The sequence below is a fragment of the Humulus lupulus genome, chromosome 2 (genome assembly GCF_963169125.1).
Source record: "Humulus lupulus chromosome 2, drHumLupu1.1, whole genome shotgun sequence".
In the NCBI taxonomy this organism is placed as follows: domain Eukaryota; kingdom Viridiplantae; phylum Streptophyta; class Magnoliopsida; order Rosales; family Cannabaceae; genus Humulus; species Humulus lupulus.
Genome location: NC_084794.1, coordinates 101,170,839 through 101,192,435, shown reverse-complemented (window position 1 = coordinate 101,192,435; position 21,597 = coordinate 101,170,839). Strand labels below are relative to the sequence as shown.

Sequence of the window (21,597 nt, the reverse complement as noted above, 5' to 3'; positions counted from 1 at the left end):
ATCAAACACGGTATGCCTGGTGTTCACCATTTTCGCAGATGATCAAGGTTGATTCAAGCTTTCTTCAGCTCTTAATGAAAGCACCAAAATGTTTACCGAGTTTTTCGGAAACTACAAATATTAAAAGAAAAGAGCTAGAAAGAAAGCTAAGAAATAAATAATATCACAGTTTTTAAGTGGTTGGGCGTTAATGAGCCTTAGTCCACGAGTCACTAGTATTAGACTTTAGAGAGTTTTGACAATGGAGGTTTTATGCAAGTTCAGCAGTGTTTAGCTTACAAGAGAAAACCTGGGATCCTTGCTACAGTGCACAACTGACCCTATTTATAGGCAATCATGTCACTTGGGCTGGACTAATTCGGACCCAATAAGGATATAATTACAATTGCTCACTAATGGAGCCATAATACAAGAAAGGTAACATAATTCAGGGTTGTTAATATGGGCACATTGGGCCAACTTAGGCGTGGAGAAGCCTTACAACTGTCCTTTGTACGTTAGCACAGACTGATCTACGTGGGCTATCGAGGAGATCCTGGGGACAGGTCTATCAAAGTAGTGGCAATAGCGTTTCCTAGGAACAGTGTACCTTCCGTGCGTACCCCATTCTGCAGGTAAGTTAGGGAGACCAACTACCGAATTTCTCGGGGACACGTCAGCCGTGGTAAGGACTAGGCCTGTTTTATCCGGCTAGGTGATCCGGTTTCATTTACCTAAGTCCTAGTTTGTTTACCAGGACTCGGGTTTATTTACCAAGGCGGACATCTTGATGGCGGTGTCTTCTCCTGGATCCCACTTGATGGGATTCGTCTCCTAGAACGGATCGTCCATCATCATAATTTTCATCACGGAGGATATAGATAGAGTGGTCAGGAAGATTACGCGGGTGTGCACCTTATTTCTTGCCCCTTTACTATGCTTGCGCTACTTGCCCATTATCGAGCTTGGTATGATCTGGGCCATCATGTTCTCCTTATTCATTGTTCACCAAGCCTAGGTTGGGCCCGGACCTCCTCTAAGGGCCCATGGACCCGTTTGGCCGTGCCACGTGTTGTAGGTGGAAAATATGGATAACAGTTTACATGTCATGCATCATTATTAAGATATTTTTTTTTCATTTGGACTTTAAATATAAGTATAATGATGGCCTAATTTTGTTTGAAAATGTGGGAAAACTCAAATAAAACTTTCATAAAATGTTAGGTTTTATTTGGGCCCAATTGAACATGTAAAATTTAAATTCATCTCTTGTGGGTGATTCCACTTGTGAATGCTCATTTGCTTTGCATTACTAGATTGGGCCTAATCAATTGAATAACAATTAATAATACGAACATCCCTTAATATTTCACTTAATTTGGTAATAATTGTACTAACATTCCTTAATATTTCACTTAATTATTATAAATTCCACTAATGTGGAAATCATATCATTTGTACTCGCAATTCACAACATCCAAGCTAATTTCTCATTATTTGAGAATTAATTTGGTAATTATCACCTAATTAGGTTACTAAGTGTGAGATTTAGAATGTTTTACTATGTCTAGTGTCACCAATAGTACTAACATCTCCTAATATTTCACTTAGTCACTTGAGAGCCCTATTAATGCGGAATCATACAATTTATACTCATAAATTTCAACCTTCAAGATAAGTTTTCATTATTTGAAGTAGTAATAGATAGTGAAATTCGTGTTGAAGTTTTGGGTTACGAGAGATGTGGTCATTATTTAGATTGGGATCCACCTCTAGTAAAAAGAACTCAAACCACCAAGTTGAGATTATAATGGAAGATCGTGTTGCCAATATATGAAATGAGATTCTTCAAGAGATAAGAACTGAACAAGAGGAGCTTTTGCAATAAATGAAGAATGTTATGGACATGCCTAGTAATCATCTTTTTTTTGGCTCCCAACCGCCACTACGACTACCACAACGACTACCACAACCACAACCACGATCTATTGCTCTTAATTGATGTTCACTTATTTATTGATGATGTAGTACATTATATTATTTTTATTTATTAGTACGTTATCAATTGATTGTACTTTTTTTCTAGGCTATTTAGAATTGTTGTCCCCCGAACTATGATCAATATAGTATTATGCCCCTGATTTTTTCAAGCCGTTAAAAATTATCCTCGAACTATTCTCTACGAATCCGGTTTTGATGAAACGCTGATTCTCTTGAACTCCCTTCAAAGAATAGCAAGTGCACACTTCCTCCCGAAGTGAGACTTAGATAGAATCCTCTCCCGAAGATCCTTATGAACACATTCACAATAGACACTACCTATTTACAATGGACTAGATAGATATCCACAAGTACACTCAGCACTCTTACAAAGATTAAGGTTAACAAACTTAATCTCTACAAATAAAGACACTCTTCAAAATAACATAATGTTTACAAATATTCAAAATGGAAGAGGTGAAAATTCCAAAGGCCTTGGAAAGATATTTATAGGCAAGGAAATTGTCCAAGGCCATCATTTTCTGAGATCTTTGAAATCAAATTGCAAATTCCTTTGATTTAGGAAATCAGCCAGCCAGATGAATTCTGTGTCGACAGAAAAGGAAACTAATGAGTCAGCAACGTAATCAGTTTTATCTGGCAGAATGAACATGGTCATTTCTTTTGACCATGTTCATTTTCGACACCTTCTTTATTCCAAAATAAACATAATCCCTCAAAATAATCTCAAGATAATTGTAATACATATTTTTACCAAATAATGTTGATATGTGATAAAAAAAAAGGTAAGAAATGTATTCACACTTTAAAGGATATTTTCACACTAGAAAATCAGCTGAATCATTTTGATAATTAAATCAAGAATCAATATGGATATGCTACTGATTTTCCTTAATAACTTTAAAATATTTTGTCTAAAATAAAGTTAGCCAATAAATGCTTTTACACTATTTAATGCATTATTTCCTACATACACGGAAACGTCCCATGAAGATCAGGAACGGATAACATATTAAATGACATCCCTTAAATATTGGGATTGTACAACAATAAACATATTCACACGTAACTGATTAACCCAGATGAATCATCAAATCTTCGAGATCAGCAATTGGCATTGAACTTGCCGAGACTAGGAGTCAATCATGAGCTCGTCACCTAGCTTCGTGCTATGCTTGGAAGAAACAGATATTGACGATGTTGTCATATTCGAGCTTGCACTTCCTGAGCTCGAGCCATCTCGCCTGAAGGCAATCAGGGAGAAATATATATATGTGTGTCATACCATGGCCATTGCGAGCTCAGAGAATATTCGAGGCCACACATCCTCGAGGTCGTTGTTTACTTCAAAGAGGTCTGACTGTAGGATCATATGATGCCCACATATATTTCAAGCTCACACCTGACGAGCCCAGTTTTCGGGATCATAACTTCTTATCTCGAAATCTGGGTGTAACATTTTGCCCCCTCAAAAGTGTCATTTTGAATCCCATGAGAAGGAAACTTTTGGACTGCCATTCTTGGAAACTGTACCATCAATTACACTCGAGTGTGGACACGCGTCAGGCAGGTATTGGATGATCTGGGTACTTTAGTATGTTTGCACCATGCCCACGTCTTCTCATCTTCCACCTTTTTGCCACCATTTCCACGCATGTACCCGTTCATTTGATCAGATACCAAACTTGACCAGCGGTCCAGATTAATTCGTCGTTTGACATCCTTTTGTGGCCTATAAATAAGCTTGTGCCATCTTCTTCCCTTACTTTCGTATTCAGAGCTTTTTAGGGAGAAGAGAAGAACAACAAAAAAACAGAACTCAAAACTCGTTATGCTCTTGTATGTTCTCCAAGTCGAGGAAACAGAACACCGTTGGCATGTTCGACTCCGTGAGATCGTTTTTGCAACCTCTCCTTCGATCATCCATTTCTCTGTACCCACCATCTACATTATGTAAGTATATGTTCTTGACCCCATATGTTCGTGTATATACTTTTTTTTCCATGCATGTTTATGTTGTAGTACTCTGGACACTAGTTTAATACCAGAAAACTTTAGTCAATGTCGTGTAGTTTTTAAGCTTATCTAATGTTATGGATTTCCAAACCCAAATTTTGCATAAAAGATGCAAATATGGCTTTTTGACAGTGTTATTTAGGTTTCGGATATCATATTATATATCCAAGAGTGACAAAATACCACTGGCAGAATGCAGTAAAAGACATACAATATAACAAATATACTAAAATAAATTAACAATCTAAGTTACATAACAAAAGCATGACTGAACTTATGTAAAAGATGCTAAATAATTTTAGAAAAGAAATTAGATGATGAGAAACAAAATAATTAATGAGATATGGAAATGAAGCATAAGAAGAATCAATATCAATATTGAGAATGAAAAGTACAACAACTACACTCTAACCTCACCAATATTTCTAAAATAATTCACTCATTTTTGTCACCTAAAACAAGCAAAATTAAACTAGAAATAAGAAAAGAAACAAAATACGAAGTGTCTTTTTCCACTCTCCAATCTGATGATTTACACTGGTTTTGGTTCTCTATTTATAGAGAAAATTTGCTCCAAAGTTGGTATTTTCGTGCATTAAAAAGTGGAGAAAATGGCTTCAAAATCTGATGCAAAATGGGACAAGTGGGACACGTGTCGGCCTCAGATTGGCTTTGGAAATTGCTGCAGGTGGAGTGGGGGCACGGTCAGAACGTGGCGCATTGTGATTGGTTGGCAGGAAGGCTTGCGTCAGATGCGTCAGATGCGTCAGGTCATGGCAGGTACGTGTCAGCGCGTCAGGTGGCAGGTGCGTTAGGTGCGCGGCTCGGCTGGAGGCTAGCTGGAAGGGACACGTGTCGGCTGTTGGAGGAAAGGCTCAGCTCCTATCAGACTCAGCTTGGCTTGGCTGAGTGAATGGCAAGCTGCCATGTGGCAGTGTGGGCATTGCTGAAAGCTTGGGCCTAAGCTCCATTTTGGGCCTAATCTTGTCAAAAATGTCATTTTCTTCATGATTTCTTCAATTTTAATTCTTTATTTCTTCTTTCTTTTTCTTTGTGTCAAAATACATTTTATTTCCTGAAAATTAAACACAAATTAAATTAAAATTAATATTTTCAAATATAAAATATATGACAATAAATCCATGAAAATATTAATTAAAACTTAATTAATTTTAAACTTTAAGACTAATAAAATGATATTTTTGAACACTAATTATACATGTTGCTGAATATGTTGTTTGCTAGTTGCTGAAGGGGTTATAAAGGTTGATGAAAAGCTAGCTTAAGAGTTTATGTATTTGTTGTATATTTTTTTTATTGATTTGGTTGAATCTAAATGAGTTGCTTTAAATTGTTAGGTTGCTGCAATAATATTCATAAAACAAGCAATTGGAAGAAAGTGTAAAACAAGCAATTGCCAAGTTCTTGGGATTTAAGGAGGAGTGATCTAAAGGAGGTAAATCTGATTTATACTTTGCTAATTTCAATTGGTAGGTTAATTTGCTCTACTATTACTTTTGTTGCTCTGTTTTTTTGTTGGGTGTTTCAAACATTGCTCTGAATTTTGTACATGTTGCTTATGGGTTGCTCTGAATATTGTACATGTTGATGAATATGTTGTTTCCTAGCTGTTGCATTGTTTATAAATGTTGCTGAAAAACTTGCTTAAGTATTTCTCTATTTATTGTATATGTTGTTGATTGATTCGCTTGAATTTAAATGGGTTGTTTTAGATCGTTAGGTTGCTTACATCTATTGTTATCTTAATTGGTTGTTTCAAAGGTTGTTCTATATATTGTACATGTTTCTTATTGTTTGCTTGTGTTACTTATAATGATTTGAAGATGTTGCTTAAGAGTTTCTTTATTTGCTTAAAGGGTTATAAAAGTTGCTGAATAGGTTGCTTCTTAGTTGTTTAATGTGTTAAAAATTTTGATTAAGAGTTTCTTTATTTGTTGTACATGTTTTGATGGACCCAAAGTGAGAATGTTTTAACTATTCTTATAAATTTTTAATTAATTTTATTTAGTTTTCCATGAAATATTAATTTGTACTCAATTTTGTGTATTTTGCAAGTACTTAAATGCAAGATTTGAAGATAAATGGTGTCAAAATAAGAAAAAAATTCAAGCAAACTAGTGTTAAATCCCTCACTTTGCACCACATATCTTCTTGTGCACATCCTGCCATAACTCAATCATTGCTAGCCACTTGGTAGAATTTCTAATCAATTAAAAAAGAAAAAGATGATGCAAATATATCACATGAAGATAACGGGGTCGACCTGCTATTAATCTTTTACTCAATTTTTTTGTTTTCTATGGAGAAACCGTACATTAGAGAATTGATTAAAAAGGAAATCGTATATTTGCAAAAAATAGTTTATAAAAATGAAAAGAAAAAGAAAAAGATGTAAAAATAGAAAATAATTGGTAAAAAATAGTATATTGGGTAATTTCCCTTTTTTTTTATTGATATCTAAACATTTTGAAAATGTTTTTCAACTTTTTTTTTATAAATAGTTATCCAAACAAAAGACCAATGATTTAGTTTAACAAGATTCTAAATTTTTCTAGTCTTGCTTTGCATTTCGGTACTTGTTAAGACACTCTCAAACATACAAGAAACAGTTAATTTGAATAGAAAAAATGAACATAATGTAAAAAAGAGATTAAGAGAAATACTCTCTAAATGTATTATGTATATACAATACAAATCTACACATTAATTGAATTACATTATGACATCTTGACATTTGCTTCATTACTCCTGGACGTATGCCAATTGATATAAAGAATAATCAACTAAGTTACACATTACTAAAAAAAACTTTCTTTCAATAAATTTGTTTCTAACCGTGTATAGTTGTGTATATTGGTGGTCAGATTATGTACGTAGGCTTAGACCAATAATCTGTATATATATATATATATATATATATACACACGTATATTTGTATCTAATCTTGGACTTTGGTAACAGAGAGTTTGGAGAGAAGAAAAATACAAGCGGAGGAAATGAGAACAGTTGCAGCAAAACAAGCAAGATCGAGTCCAGTAACCAAAGGAACACTCTTAAACTTCTCCAACACTCCCACTTGGAGTATCATCATCACAGCATGTCCAAGCTTTGATTTTGCCTGTGAAACCGATTGCATTTCAACCCATGTCGGAAGACTCTGCAAAATGATATATTTAACATATTTTAATTAATTAAAGTCAAATAATACAAACAATAACTTCTATAATGAGCTACTTGAAAAAGTTTTTTTAGTGGAAATTTAGTAAATTCACAGACAAATTTTTAGAGACTATAAGAGCTATATATGTGAATTAATTGTAAAGTACCTTCATATAGAATAGACCAAACAAGTTTGAGCCAGCAAGACATGGCCCTTTTTCCTTCACAGACTTGGAGCCAACAAACATAGTATATAGCCCAAATCCGAACATAAGCATGGCCATTCCTACCATGAACATATCTGCATACAAAAGTTGCATAGGATAAGCAAACTTAACAAAATTACTATCAAATTATCTGATGGTATATATCTCTTACATATTTATTACCTATGGCTTCAATTAGTAAGTGCATCACATGTCCTTGGTCAGCCTTGTGTGACAAGTTATGAAAATACTGGAAATATGACTGTAGAACAAGGAAGCATCCCTGTGTATCCAAATTTATAATTTATTAATTAAATTTCAGTATATAAGAATATTAATATATATATTTGAAGAAAAAAAAAACATAAGTAAAACTAACAAAATGAAGTAAATTTAGACAGATTGATACCTCAACAAAACACAATACTGATCCAAGCAAGGATCCCACGACAGCAAATAATGCAAAGAATCGACAGTTGAGTATGCCCTGTATTTTAATGAAAAATTAATATCAAACTTCTAATAATATTAAATTTTACAATTTAGTTAAATTATTTAAAAAGGGAAAAAAACAGAGGTCATTATTACCCTTTCGATGAACATCTGAATATTTTGCTTTAGAGATCTTCGTTTGAAGTGTTCTCTGAGCAGAACCAATACAGCATTGTTCACTTTGCTCGAAAGAGATGAAACCAAATCGAAAATTGCTCCATCGATCCTCTCCTTGGGCTCAGACGTAATGAAAATCAAGCTCCCCGAAGCAGCGGCGGCCATGGATGGCTTCACTTGAAGAAGATGATGAGTATTAGTAGTCGCAGTAGTCCCCATTTGCAAATTCTTCTTCATCTCATCCCCATTATTCTTAACTTTCTTCTTCTGATACTCATAATCTCCATTCACCGCCGAGCACCTGACCCCAGACGAAGACGCAGAAGAACCAGAGCCAAGAAAATTCAATTGTGGGTTACTGGAGACGCGCAATAATCTAGTAGTTGTCATTGTTGCAACTTGGTTAGGGTTTTTTGGTTCGTTCGGCGAGGTTTAAAGTGGAGTATTTATATATGGGAGATAAGAAAGAGGAGAAGATTCGCGGTATATTTCATAGCTGTTTGGACATGACGGTGGCACTTGTTGCCTTTTGTTGGGTTTGAAATTGAATATTGAAACTTTCAGTTCCGAGCGAACTAACTTAACCTGATGCGATGACGTGGCAGTCACTGCGTGTGGGCCTTGTATTGTTATCAGCCGGACACGTGTCAGTCACAGAAGAAATTTGGAGGCTTTTTCTTCGTCACCGTCGTCGGCTTGGGGAGCACGCCATACTCGCTCATAATTTTGCCTCATGTTTTTTATTTATTCTTGGAGCAAATTAAGGTATGTTTGTCTTACATGAGGAAGTAAAAGTGAAGTGAATCACAGCTAAAGTTTAGTCTGTAATTAACGAAAGTGGGAGTCAGTACTCAGTTGGGTCCCTTTTTATTCTGTTTGGTTGTGCGGGCCAACTTTCACTACCAGTCGCACACCTATCATCGCTGGCTTTGAATTTTGGGAGGCAATGGTTAATTTACTTTCGGAAAGAAAGAAAAAAAAAATTAAGCATCGAGTTAAAGAGCACTGCGCACGTGAGGATAAACTGGAAAGAGAAGCAAGAAGAGAAGGAAGGATAGTGAATCAACTTACGCCACTGCAACCTATACATATTTCTTAAGAAAATTTAGAGTTGGCACTTGGCATGGTATGCACGTTCCTAGAAAATCGATATGAAAAACCAACGGTGTATAGTTGTTAACTTAAAAAAAAGTCTCCAATACTACAACCACATTGAAAGTGATAGATAGTAGTAAATTTTGTTTTTTGTTAGGTTTGTTCAAATTAGAATTTAGAAGCATATGCTTATGATTGCATAAGTGTGTGCGAATGACGAATGCGATGTAAAAAGTGTAAAACACAAAAACAAATAGGTATGCCATACATAATTAGTTGTACGTTTGAACTTAGGATGATCAAGATGATTTAAAATTGTCAAAATTAGGGTTATTTGTTATAAATAATTATAGCAAATAGTTAATCAGATATGTTTTTATCAGATACTTCTATTTCTTTAACCGTAATTATCTTATTTAATTATAAATGCAATATCATAAATTGTGCATATTATTATTCATTACCAAAAAAAAAAAAAAAACTTTTGACAACGTTTGGCTAACAAAGAGCACTCCCAATAGATGAGTTAAAATGTGTTATTCTTTATAATATAGAGAAAAAATGGTTAATTAGTCTTCCAATGAGTGATGTAAAGTTATATTTTTTTACCTAAATGAATAGTATTTCTCTTTATGTAGTGAAACACTATTCATCAAGTTATAAATATTTTATTATTTTTTTTATAAACTTTTGTATATATATGAGTGTGATATTATTATATTTAATTATTTTATTTCTTAAAATGAATAAAATATTTTTAAAAATATAATATATAAATGATGTAGAGAAAAAATAGAGAAGTAGATATATAGTATAATGTAAAAGTTTGAGGTAAATTATAAAAATGTATGTTTTGGTGATATATTTTGTAATACACTTTTTCTATAATATTTAGCTAGAACTCATAAAAACATCTTTCATCAGCTCCTTTATACATATATTTATAATAGCTATGCGCAAACTCCAATTAATCCATATCTACATTTACATATCATTTATATAACATTTTAATATTTTTTTATATAAGTTTTCTCTCTCCATTTAATATATATTTATTATTTTTTTCTTTTTCAATTATTTTATTTTACTTTAAGTAATAAAATATATTTAAAAATATAATATTTAAATGATATAGAGAAATATATAGAGAAGTTGATGTATGGTATAATGTAAAACTTAGAGGTAAAATAAAAAAAAATGTGTTTTGATAAGGTATTTTAAAGAATTGAGTAAAACCCTATTATAATGCTCTAAGACCAATACTAATGACGCCTTACATCATCAATATTAGATGTAGTTTGTCGGACACTAAAATCGTTAAGTGTAGCCTTAGGTGTTAGTTTATAGCAGAAGGCTAAATGTGATTAAAGTGTCAAGTAGGAGACATGGCATGAGTTTTACCTACCAGGATTATATGTATATATATAATCCAAGATGTATAATCAGATTAATCATATTATACAAAACTCATACTGTAGTAACACTTATTATTTTTTTTATTATTTTATTTAATTTTGTGAAATTAAATTAAATATGTGTTTTAGTGTTATAAAAAATTAAAATAATATTTGAAAATATTATTTTAATTAAAACAATAGTGAGTGGATCGCTTAAAATGAAGTTTGAGAAATATTTTTCACTTAATATTTATTTTATTATATAGTTTTGAGTGGTTTAAACTTACTATAATTATAGAAAATTATTGGGCTATCATAGAATATTTTTGAGAGTTTTAGACTATGACAATATGTGTTGGAGACACATTAATCATTAAAATATTTTTTTAGACTATAGTTTTTGCTTGTGCTGAAATATTGAAGCATTATTGAAGTTTAAGCTATAGTTTTAAGCTTAAATTATTAATGGACTATTATTGACTCATTATTGGACATATTGGGTAGTTATTGGAGGTTATTTTGAGGTTTGAGATCATAGTTAGTGATTAATTTAGTGGCTTAATGTAACGCCCTAAACTCCAGGGACCGTTACGGTGTGCATTTTGAACAGTGCTAAACTCGCTAACCGAGTCATTTGGCCATTATTGTATAATTAAGTATGATTAGCGGTTTAGGATTAAAAAATTTGGTTAAGATATAACGTTTCACTAAAATGTTTACTGTATACATTGGGATCCCAAAATTATAATTTAAAGGTTCATTACAAGAAAATATTTACAACCAGCCGATCTAAGTGGTAAAACAATGTTAAACCCTAGTTCCTCTTTCAACCATCGGCCGTGGCGGTCGAGCAGCCGCATATGTACACATCGTCACCTAAGCTCTCCAACTCAATGATGGTCCAGCTTTCTTTTGCCTTTACCTGCACCACATAGCACCCGTGAGCCGAAGCCCAGCAAGAAAACTCAATATGCTCATGAACAGTAATATCATGTCATCAAATCATATCTGACATGCCTAGCAAATATAGCTCTAATCAAGCATGCAATTAAGTTTAGATAATGTTGGGGAATCTAGAATAGGAAATCCTGCCCTCCTAATTGGATGACTGTCAAGTCAATCCTAATCAGATGAGTAATTTAACATTGGTGGTTCCTTTAACCATAATGAGTGACTAACAAGCAAGTCACCACGGCTCAGCACCCACAGCCATGCAAATGATGATTATTATAATCATACAGAGCTTATAACCCTGAACAGATGAGTGAATATCACTTTGAGGTTCTGTTTAACCATAATGAGTGACTGATGAGCAAGTCACTACGGGGCTCGGCAAGTAGTCACTTGGGCTCAGCACCCATAGCCATGTGACTAAACAGTCACTTGGACCTTCAGGCCCTGGCTCCAATCAAATGAGTGACTATTGGGTAAGTCACTTCGGGCTCAACACCCATATCCATGTGACTAAACAGTCGCTGGGGCTCTCTGGCCCTAGCTCTAAGTAACTAGCCTTTGGCTAGACAAGCGCTTATAATTTTCATCGAACTTGAGGTCGGTCCGGCATTAATGCTCATTTGAGTCATTCAATGCATATGTTGATTAGATCTAATCTTTATTGGCTTGCGTTAAACACGCTAAGACCGTTCTTGACTTATGAGTCAATACCATGTGACCAGTGCTCAGTACTACTGCCGAACTTGACTAATGAGTCACAGCTTCGCAGTTAATACTGACACCATTGCCAATTCTGACTAGTTAGTCAGTGCCACACACAAGTAAGCAATGCTACCAGGCATATATCATATGTCAAATATCAAAATGTAGGCCATTCAGCATGCCTACTTAACAATTGCTAGCATAATTATGATCATGCACAAACACAAAGGCTCAAGCTTTGATCAATCGCATATTCAACATTCATGGCATGTCCTAATCACATGTTTCTCATGCATCACATACTGGGTGCAGTTTTCTTACCTTTGGTTCAAGCACAGGTTACCAATAAACGAGCCACAAGAATGATCCTGATTTCAAGCCTCTAGTGATAACCTAGTCACAACCATATTATAAAACCTCATCAAAATGAGTAATAAAAAGGTTCCCGGACCAAGACCTAGCCTTTGGGACATCGAATCCCACTAAACCGGGTAGTAGGAATGATCCCGAGGCCTAAGGTTTGAGTTTCCATGATCAAAACATCATTTTGGCCACAAATGGCCTCAAGCGCCGCGGCCCCCGAGCCTTTCAACAACCTCCACCTTCTTCATCGAGCCTGGGCCGCGGCCCAACCACGAACCAGCCATTTTTCCTCGATTTTACCATTTTAAAACCATCCAAAAACCTATCCAAACATCTCCAAATTCCAAAATCAAAGTTCCCAGACATCCCCATGATCCAAAACCAACAAAACCCAAGCCTCAATTCAATAAAAAACTCATAAAAATACAAAAATCCAATTCAAGCTTAATAACTTTAAAAACTTGGATTACCTCTGATTGAGTTGTTCCCAACTAAATCTTCTGACTAATAAGCTTCTAATCTTCCCTAGGATCGCTATGCCTCGATCCTCGCTTGAATCCGAGTCCTAGAACTCAAGTTTCCTTCGAAAATGCGATCGGGAGACGAAAATGGAACTTCGAGGGAGAGAGAACTTACTGAACGTTCTTTTTATTTCTTAACAGGTTACTTCAAGCTTAAGTAGCCTCAAACAAATCCTACTGCTCGGGGTCCCAAAAACGTCCCCATCGGCAAAATAGTCAAAACCTTCAGAATTTCCCCCTGATCTTACTAACTCCCAATTTATCATCAAATGTTAATTCTCATTACCCAATAACCCGGTAATGTGCTAAATACCCCTTGACTCACTCCGAGTCAAGAATAAATCTCGTTGTGACTTTCCCACTAGCTTACCTCCTAGGATCGTCTCGTGCTGAGTAACCCTAGCATAACCAAATAATAATAAAGCACCACACACATATCACATATATGCCAAATATGCCCGAAATGGCCAAAATATGAAAATCCCTCAATTAATTAGAAATGGGTTCACATGCATATTTAATACACCTAACACATGCATATAATCATTTAATAACATAATAAATCAATTATGGCCCTCCCGGCCTCCTAGTCAAGGTCCTAAACCTTATTAGGAAATTTGGAGCATTACACTTAAATAAAATTTAGCACATGATTAGAGCTCTTATTTATGTAGTTTTCAACCTAAGTGGGGAAACTGGAGGGAAATGACTCATTTGATTTTAGAGGGTAGTTACTAGAGTGAAAGGTTGAGTATTGGGTGGTTTCACTCTCATTACTACCTAACCTTCTCGAAATTAGAGAGAAAAGAGAAGGAAGAGAGAAAGCTTGAGAGAAGAGAATTTTTTCTCCAAGGGGGTTCGACCTAAGCAAGAACAACACCAAGGTAGTGTTGTTTCTTTTCTTTTAAGTTATTATGATGATGAAATGGTTTTTTGAGATCTCATGTTCATGTTGTAGAAACTAGAAGATCATAAGTAAGAAACTTCTCTAAGTTTCGACCAAGGGAAGATAGAACACAAGGATAAGCATGATTCTTTCCCCTTATAGTTTCGGCCATGGAGGAGTTCTTAGAAGTCTTGATTTTGTTGTATATTTTAGAATAAAGCAAGAGGAGGAGAAGATCACCAAAGTATTTGGCCTTGACGTGAGCACTTGTTCTTGGATTTCTCACCTTGGTTGTTGAATTAAAGTTGTTTAACGATGCTTATTGTCAGTGTTTTCACCAAGGGACGCGTGGCAGTATCTGAGAGTAGTTAGGTTCTTCGAGGAGGCTTAGTGATCTCTATTGAGCTCACTGTCTACTCGGAAGATAGGCTGTCTCTCATCTTCGAGCGGCTCCTCGGGGAAAAGTTATCCTCCGACAAGCCACACCCCAAGAACCTTGGATATGTTAGGATGAGGTTCCTCCATTTGAGTCCTCCAAGTTTGTGAGAAGACCTCTCAAAGTGTAGATGGCAGTGTCAGGTGTCGCGAACAGAGACCATGGCCCATGCGTAATTGTCTGACAAAGCTCATGTCCTACAAATCGTGGTGTTGAGCCTATACAGGCGACAAACAGCATGTCCCGATGCGTCGCCTGGCATGGGAAAACGTGCAGCAACTCTCTGAGACTGTCAGGAGTGTGTCTCCCTAGAAGATGGTGGGCTACAACCTCATAAATGGGCCCCGTGTGATACGCACGGGCCCGCCATTACATCTATCACAAAAAGTGTATTAATTATCTTTTAATCCCAATCATTTGGGGGGATTTTGGTAATAACTTACCATTAAGGGAATTAATTGCTCTCAGCCCCTATAAAATAGGCTAGGGCTCCATTGTAAGGGGATCCAAAAAAATTTGTATTCAAAGCATTGCAAAAATGCTTTCTGAAACTCCATAGAATCTTGCCCAACCAAGCTCCTTCAATCCTAATACAATAGCCTCATGCACTAGGGTTAATTAATAACCCGAACCATGTAAAATCTCTTACTCTTTATTGCATTTGTTTATAGTTTTGTTTTATTAAGTTGATAGCGAAAAAGACAATCAACACTTTGGTGATTTCATTGAGAACTTAAGGAAAACTTTGGAGAGTCAACAATGGTGACCACTAAAAGAAACGTTCCGGATGATGTTGCTCCTCTCACCGGTGTTGGGGGAGGTGAAACCAACCAGAGTACCCAGAGGTGGCCTAGGATGATTACAACAAAATTTCCAACTACAACGACGAAGACGATGATTTTTATGAGTATGATTATGCTCAGCCCATGGATGCAGAGGAATCACTGGAGGTGGTGGCTCTCAGAGACCAAGTTTCTACCCAACAGCAGAAAATCGATGCCCAGGAGGGGAATATCGCTACCCTACACAAGATGGTTAACACCATGAGGGCTACTCTGGAAGCCCAAGGGCTGCGAGTGGACCCCCATGGTGAGGTACCACTTAGGCAACCATCCGGCGTGCCACCTACGCACCTAGTTGGAGTGTCGCCTGATGAGCCAGTGGTTGTGGCCCCCGAGCACCCCATTGACAGGGCGCAAGATCCGCTAGCTGGTGTGCCGCCTGCACAACAAGATCATGGTAAAGCCAAATTCAATGAAGATCCTGTGCACGGGCGAAAGAGAACTCGTTGGGCTTCCAAGTCCGTTCAGGCCCCGAGACGGGCCAATGATAGCCAAGGTCGTGGATCCCGAGGACACTGCTAGGTCGCTAGCGTCCACGGAGCCCATGGCATTATGCCCAAGCGCACTGCGACAAATCACGCTAGGCCTGGAGGTGGTGTCCCGCCAGCACCTTGCCACCCTCATAGTAAACCTTGGCCAAGGGGCTAACAAGAGAAATGTCTCCGCCAACCGAGGACAAGGAATCAGTGTCTTTGTTAATAATGAATACATTGACTCTAAAACAGAAGTAGGATACCCCGAAGACGGTGGTCACCACCTCACGCAACCTGATATTCGAGATGACCTGAATGCTCGCAGGAACAAAGCATCTCCCGAGGACATTCTTGGGAGAAAACAAGAGCCAGACCTCTGAGATGACCTTAATGTTAGGAGGAGAGAACACCCAATATAGAGTGCTAATCAAAATCTGGACCCTCTCCATGCAGAGTTGGAGAGTTTGAAAAGGATAATGCTGAAGATGGCCATGAGACAAGGTCATAACTCTGACTCGGAGGATGAAGATGAGGAGCCTTGTTGTAACGCCCTGGTTACTCCAAGACCGTTATTGTGGACTTTAAACAGTGCTTAACTCGCTAAACAAGTCATTTGGTTATAAACGTGCATCTAGTTGTTATTAATAGGCTAAGGTGAAAAATCTCTATCAAAAGGAATGGATATATTTTATTTAAAACATAAAACTGTACATGGGCCCATAAAAACGTTTACAAGTTATTTACAATCCAAAATGGTCATTACAGTGTAAAAATTACAACCCATCCAAAATGGTCATTACAGTGTAAAAATTACAACCCACCGACCTAAGCGGCAAAAATAGGGTTAACCCCTAGTTCCCCTGAGAAACACCTTGGTCGTGGTGGTCAAGCGACCGCATATGTACACATCACCACCTAAGCTCTCCACTCAAGGCTGGGTGAGCTTTTCTTTCCCTTTACCTTCACCACATAGCACCCGTGAGCCAAGGCTCAGCAAGAAAACTCATTACTGCATGTATACAATATCCATTGATGATTATGATAATCATACTGGGCTTGTAGCCCTAATCAGATGGTATCGAGATTCTAATAATCATGCTGGGGCGTGTAGCCCTAATCAGGTAAGTGACTAATGAGTAAGTCACGAACTTAAACCAGATAAGTGACTATGGAGTCACAAACTTGAATCAGATAAGTGACTAATGAGTGAGTCACGAACTTGGGCTCCGCACCCTTAGCCATGTGACGATGCTGTCACTTGGGCATTTTGGCCCTGGCTCTAAGTCACTAGCCTTTAGACTAGACAAGCGCTTTTGTTTTCATCGAACTTAAGGTCAGTCAAGCATTTCATGCTTATGTCTATTAGATCTAATCTTTTCGGCTTGCGTTAAACGTGCTAATACCATTCTTGACTCATAAGCCAATACCATACGACCAGTGCTCAGTACTACTGTCGAACTTGACTAATGAGTCACAACTTCATAGTCAATACTGACACCATTGTCGATTCTGACTAATAAGCCAGTACCATTCACAGATAAGCAAGATTGCTAAGCATTTAATATGCAATCAATGTCCACATATAGAGCACTCAACATGCTTCATTAATATCCATGCATGTCACATACTGGGTGCAGTTTTCTTACCTCTGGTTCGAGCGAGAAATAATAAAAGAACGACCCTTGAGAATAATCGATCATTTGATCCCTTAGCGGTCACCTAGTCATAACCAAATATGGAATCTTATCAATAAAATAAATCAATAAAAGGTTTATAATCTAAAACCTCGCTCCCAGGACCAATCCCATGCTCTCGGGACTCCCAATCCACCCAAACAGGGTAGTGGAATCATCCCCTAAGCCCCCAAAGTCATCTCGGGCCCTAAAAATAGGTCTTGCTGAAAATTACCTAGCGCTAAGGTGCTGCTAGGTAGTTCTGGGGTGCTGCCCCAAGTTAGAGAGAACGTCATTCTCTCCTCTGCCTAGCGCTGGGACACCAAAAGTGGCGCTGGGGCGCCACTGACAGTCTAGAAAAATTCTGGTCTTCTCCCCTGTGATTTCCCCTGAAAACCAAGCTTCAAAATCAACCCCAAACATCATCCAAACCTATAATTTAATCCCAAAAATTCCTCCATACCTTAACCTCATCAAAACCCAAACAAATTTTTCCAAAAGCCTCATTGATTTCCCAACTATCCAATCCAAAATCTCAGCTGAAAACTAACTGAAAAACAAGGCATACTTGAAAAAAAAAAAAACATGAAATCCTTACCTCAAACTTGAATTGAGTCCTCTTCAATGGTTGAACTAAGGTCATAAGCCCTCAAGCCTTGATCTCCTAGCTTGAATCCTCAAATGGAGTTTCAAAAATTCCAAGGAAGAAGAAGGAGAATGGTGATCGTGAGAGAGGAAGGAGAAGGGCTCTGTTTTTACTTCAGCTTATGTCTTTCTTCAACTTTCTAGCTTGTACATATAAACCATGGTCAAAAGACCAAAATGCTCCTAGTTCATATTTATTTCCTTAACAGCCCCTAAGGGCAAAATTGTCATTTCTTGACTATCTCATTAATCATAATTAACGTCCTCCAATTCTCGTTATTCCCAATATTCTCAAATACTTATAAATCATATCCCATTACCCTTCAATTCCCAGTAATGTACTAATCATCAAATTACCCCGAGACTCACCCCGAGCCCCGAAATTAACCCCGTTATGACCAAACTGCTAACTTGCATTCAAAGATCGTCTCATGCCGAATAGCTCGAACAAATCCACATTATAATGTGCCCTCATCAATAATTCACCAACATGCATGAAAATATACAAATATGCCCTCAATGGGCCAAATTACCAAAATGTCCTTATAATGAAAAGTGGACCCGCATGCATGCATTTATCATCATATAATAATATAATTCACATAATCATGCATATAATCATTTAATGGCATAATAAATCAATTATATGGCCCTCCCGACCTACTAATTCGACCATTATACCTCATTAGGGATTTTGGGGAATTACACTTGTGCTCCCTACATTGTGGAAGCTCCATTGCCTCAAGGCTTCAAAATGCCAAATATCGATTCATACGACAGAGGCATAGATCCAACCGACCATCTCTCGAAGTTCAACTGATTGATGTCGGTTCACTGGGTCTTCGAGGATGCTAAATGCCACGTCTTTCCGTTAACTTTGACGGGACCAGCAGATGAGTGGTTCAAGCAGCACAAGCCAGGATCCATTCATTCCTGGCACCAACTCTCCTCCTCCTTCCAAAGACAATTCATAGCTGCTCGGAAGGTGAATTTCGAGGTCAATGCTTTGGCCAACATAAAGCAGGGACCACTTGAGACCCTTAAAGCCTACATCAAAAGCTTTAAGGAGGAAGCAACTAGGACCAGGAGGATCGATGATGGCCAACAGCTGATGGCCCTACGGGCTGGCATCTGAGAAAGTTCCCCATTGTGGGATGACCTCCAATGAAGAGGATGCCACAAGCTCGATGACTTCATACGTCGAGCCCAAGAGTACATCAACTGGGAAGATGCCCAGATTGGAGCCTTTGGAGGACTAGTCCATTTCCTCGCTCTGTTGTTCCCAAACACCATGGCTCCGGGAACCCAATATTCACCATACACTCCAGCCCAGACGAGTGTTATGAGCTCTCCGTACTTCAACCCAGTTGTTCCACCAACTGGCTTCAGTGTCGTTCCCACAGCTAGTTTCGGTAGCGTTCCCATGGGTGGTTTCAATGACGCGCCCTCCGGCTATGGAGTAGCTCCCACTGGATACAATGCTTTTTAGCATACATTCAGTGCTGGAATAGCAGCTCCAGACCCAGCAGCGGCACACAACAAGAACTCCAGTAGTAGCAAACGTAGGGGAAAGGTAAAAAGCCCAAGAGGACTAGATCAATTGCAGACGAAAAGTACACTCCCTAGTACTCCGAGTACACGAACTTGGTGGATACTCGAGAGAATATTTTCCTAGCCACAAAGTAGTAGGTCCACTACCAGAAACCACAACCTATGCGGAGGGATTGGGAGAAAAGAGATTCAACTAAGTTTTTCCGCTTCCACAACGATGTGGGGTACCACACCAACGAGTGCAGGCGACTTATATATGAGATTGAGAGTCTCATCAAACTAGGACACCTCCATCAGTATGCTAGGGCAGGAGCACGCCCAGCCCAGGCTCCAGCTACAGGATTGCCTTCACAATAAGTGGTTCCTCAGGCTTTGGGCCAAGTGCCCGTGATCCCATAGTACCAGGTAGCCCATGGACTTCCCCTAGTGAACAAGAGAGTAGAGACTATCTCCCGAGGGCCCCACTTGGGGGGCACGTCGAGGAGCTCGTAGAATCTTAATGTACGGGCCCTAAACCACGACGATGAAGTGTTGGCTCTAGTTCAGCTACTAGCACAAATGCCACAGATGACAGACCAAGTCATCACCTTCTATGAGGATGATGCTCGGAGAGTGCATTTTCCCCACCACGATCCCTTTCAAGAGCCAAATATTCAACAAGATGGTAGCCCAGATCTTGGTGGATAATAGGAGTTTAGTGAACATCCTGTTCAAGACAGTCTTTGAGAAGATTGGGCTGACTACCAGTGACTTGTCCCCGTGCACCTCTACTCTTTACGGGTTCTCAGAGGAGGGTCTTATTCCAATGGGGTAGATCAAGCTGCCAGTGATACTAGGAGAATTGCCTCGTCAAGCCTTCAAGCATTGTACTTTTGTGGTCGTAGACTGCTCCTCTGCTTATAATGCCATACTGAGACGTACAACTCTAGTTGATTTTGGGGCAGTCACCTTTATACGCCATCTATGCATGAAGTTTCACACTGAGGCAGGAATAGGCACTGTCCGCATAGACCAAAAAGAGGTCAGTCAATGCTGCAATGTGTCGCTGAAACATCCCGTGATGGTTGTTAAAGCAGCTTCCCCTAAGGAGCCCCCTCCTAAGGAGATGGAGGTCCAGGCTGTTTAAGAGGAACACGAGTCTAGCGAATTGGACTCCAGAGTTGGAGAAGAAAGGGTTGTTGAGCCCATGGAAGAGCTGAGGAGATTATCCTAGACTCCTCCAATCATGATAGAAAGACTAAACTTGGGATTGACCTTAAGGTGGAGGTCTGAGAAGTTTTGGTAAGCTTTCTCAAAGAGAATCATGATGTCTTAGCTTGGTCCCACTCTGGCATGATGGGAATTGACCTTAATATCATTTTCGAAGCCTTGAATATTGATTCAAATGTTGTCCCGGTGCAATAGAAGTGGAGGACAGTTGACCCGAGTCGAACAGAGGCCTTAAAGGCAGAAGTTGACAAACTTCTCACAAACGGTTTCATCCGAGAAGCCCAGTACCTGAAGTGGTTGTCAAACCCGATTCTGGTACATAAGTTGAATGGCACCTGGAGGACATGTATAGACTTCTCTGATCTTAACAAGGCATGCCCAAAGGATTGCAATCTGTTGCCTGAGATTGTTCAGATGGTCGACGCCACCTTCGAGTATGAGCTTTTGTCTTTCATGGACGCATACTCGGGGTACAACTAGATATCCATACATGAAGTGGACCAAGAGCACACTAGCATTAGAACAGAAAATGGTGTTTACTGCTACAAGGTGATGCCTTTTGACCTCAAGAATGTTGGTGCCACCTACCAAAGATTGGTAAACTTCATGTTCAAAAGCCAACTCGGTTGGAACATGGAGGCCTATGTGGACGACATGCTGGTGAATTCAAGAACAGCCCCTGACCATGTGAAAATCTGGCAGAAGTATTATGCATTCTCCGCAAATTCAGGATTAAGTTGAATCCCCAAATTGCAATTGTGGGGTAGCTTCTGGGAAGTTCCTGGGATTCATTGTCAATGCTCGAGGAATATAGGCTAACCCTGAGAAGATAAAGGCTTCGATAAATATGTTGGGAATA

At 38.2% G+C, this 21,597-nt stretch overlaps 1 protein-coding gene across 1 annotated transcript; it reads right to left on the bottom strand.

The window, feature by feature from the left end:
- Positions 1-6,656: 6,656 nt before the first annotated feature.
- LOC133818296 (uncharacterized) lies at positions 6,657-8,584 on the bottom strand. Its single transcript, XM_062251075.1, has 5 exons — positions 7,971-8,584; positions 7,792-7,869; positions 7,566-7,665; positions 7,344-7,477; positions 6,657-7,174 (listed from the first exon to the last, which is right to left on the bottom strand). The coding sequence occupies exons 1-5, from the start codon at positions 8,379-8,381 to the stop codon at positions 6,956-6,958; spliced, it is 942 nt and encodes a 313-aa protein (XP_062107059.1). The 5' UTR covers positions 8,382-8,584; the 3' UTR covers positions 6,657-6,955.
- Positions 8,585-21,597: the final 13,013 nt, after the last annotated feature.

Bases quoted from the DNA above. Each gene is read 5' to 3' on its own strand.
- LOC133818296 (XM_062251075.1), bottom strand. From the start codon at position 8,381: ATGACAACTACTAGATTATTGCGCGTCTCCAGTAACCCACAATTGAAT. The intron at 7,870-7,970 runs GTAATAATGACC...ATTAAAATACAG, and splicing joins TTCAGATGTTCATCGAAAGG to GGCATACTCAACTGTCGATT. The intron at 7,175-7,343 runs GTACTTTACAAT...ATCATTTTGCAG, and splicing joins TTGGTCTATTCTATATGAAG to AGTCTTCCGACATGGGTTGA.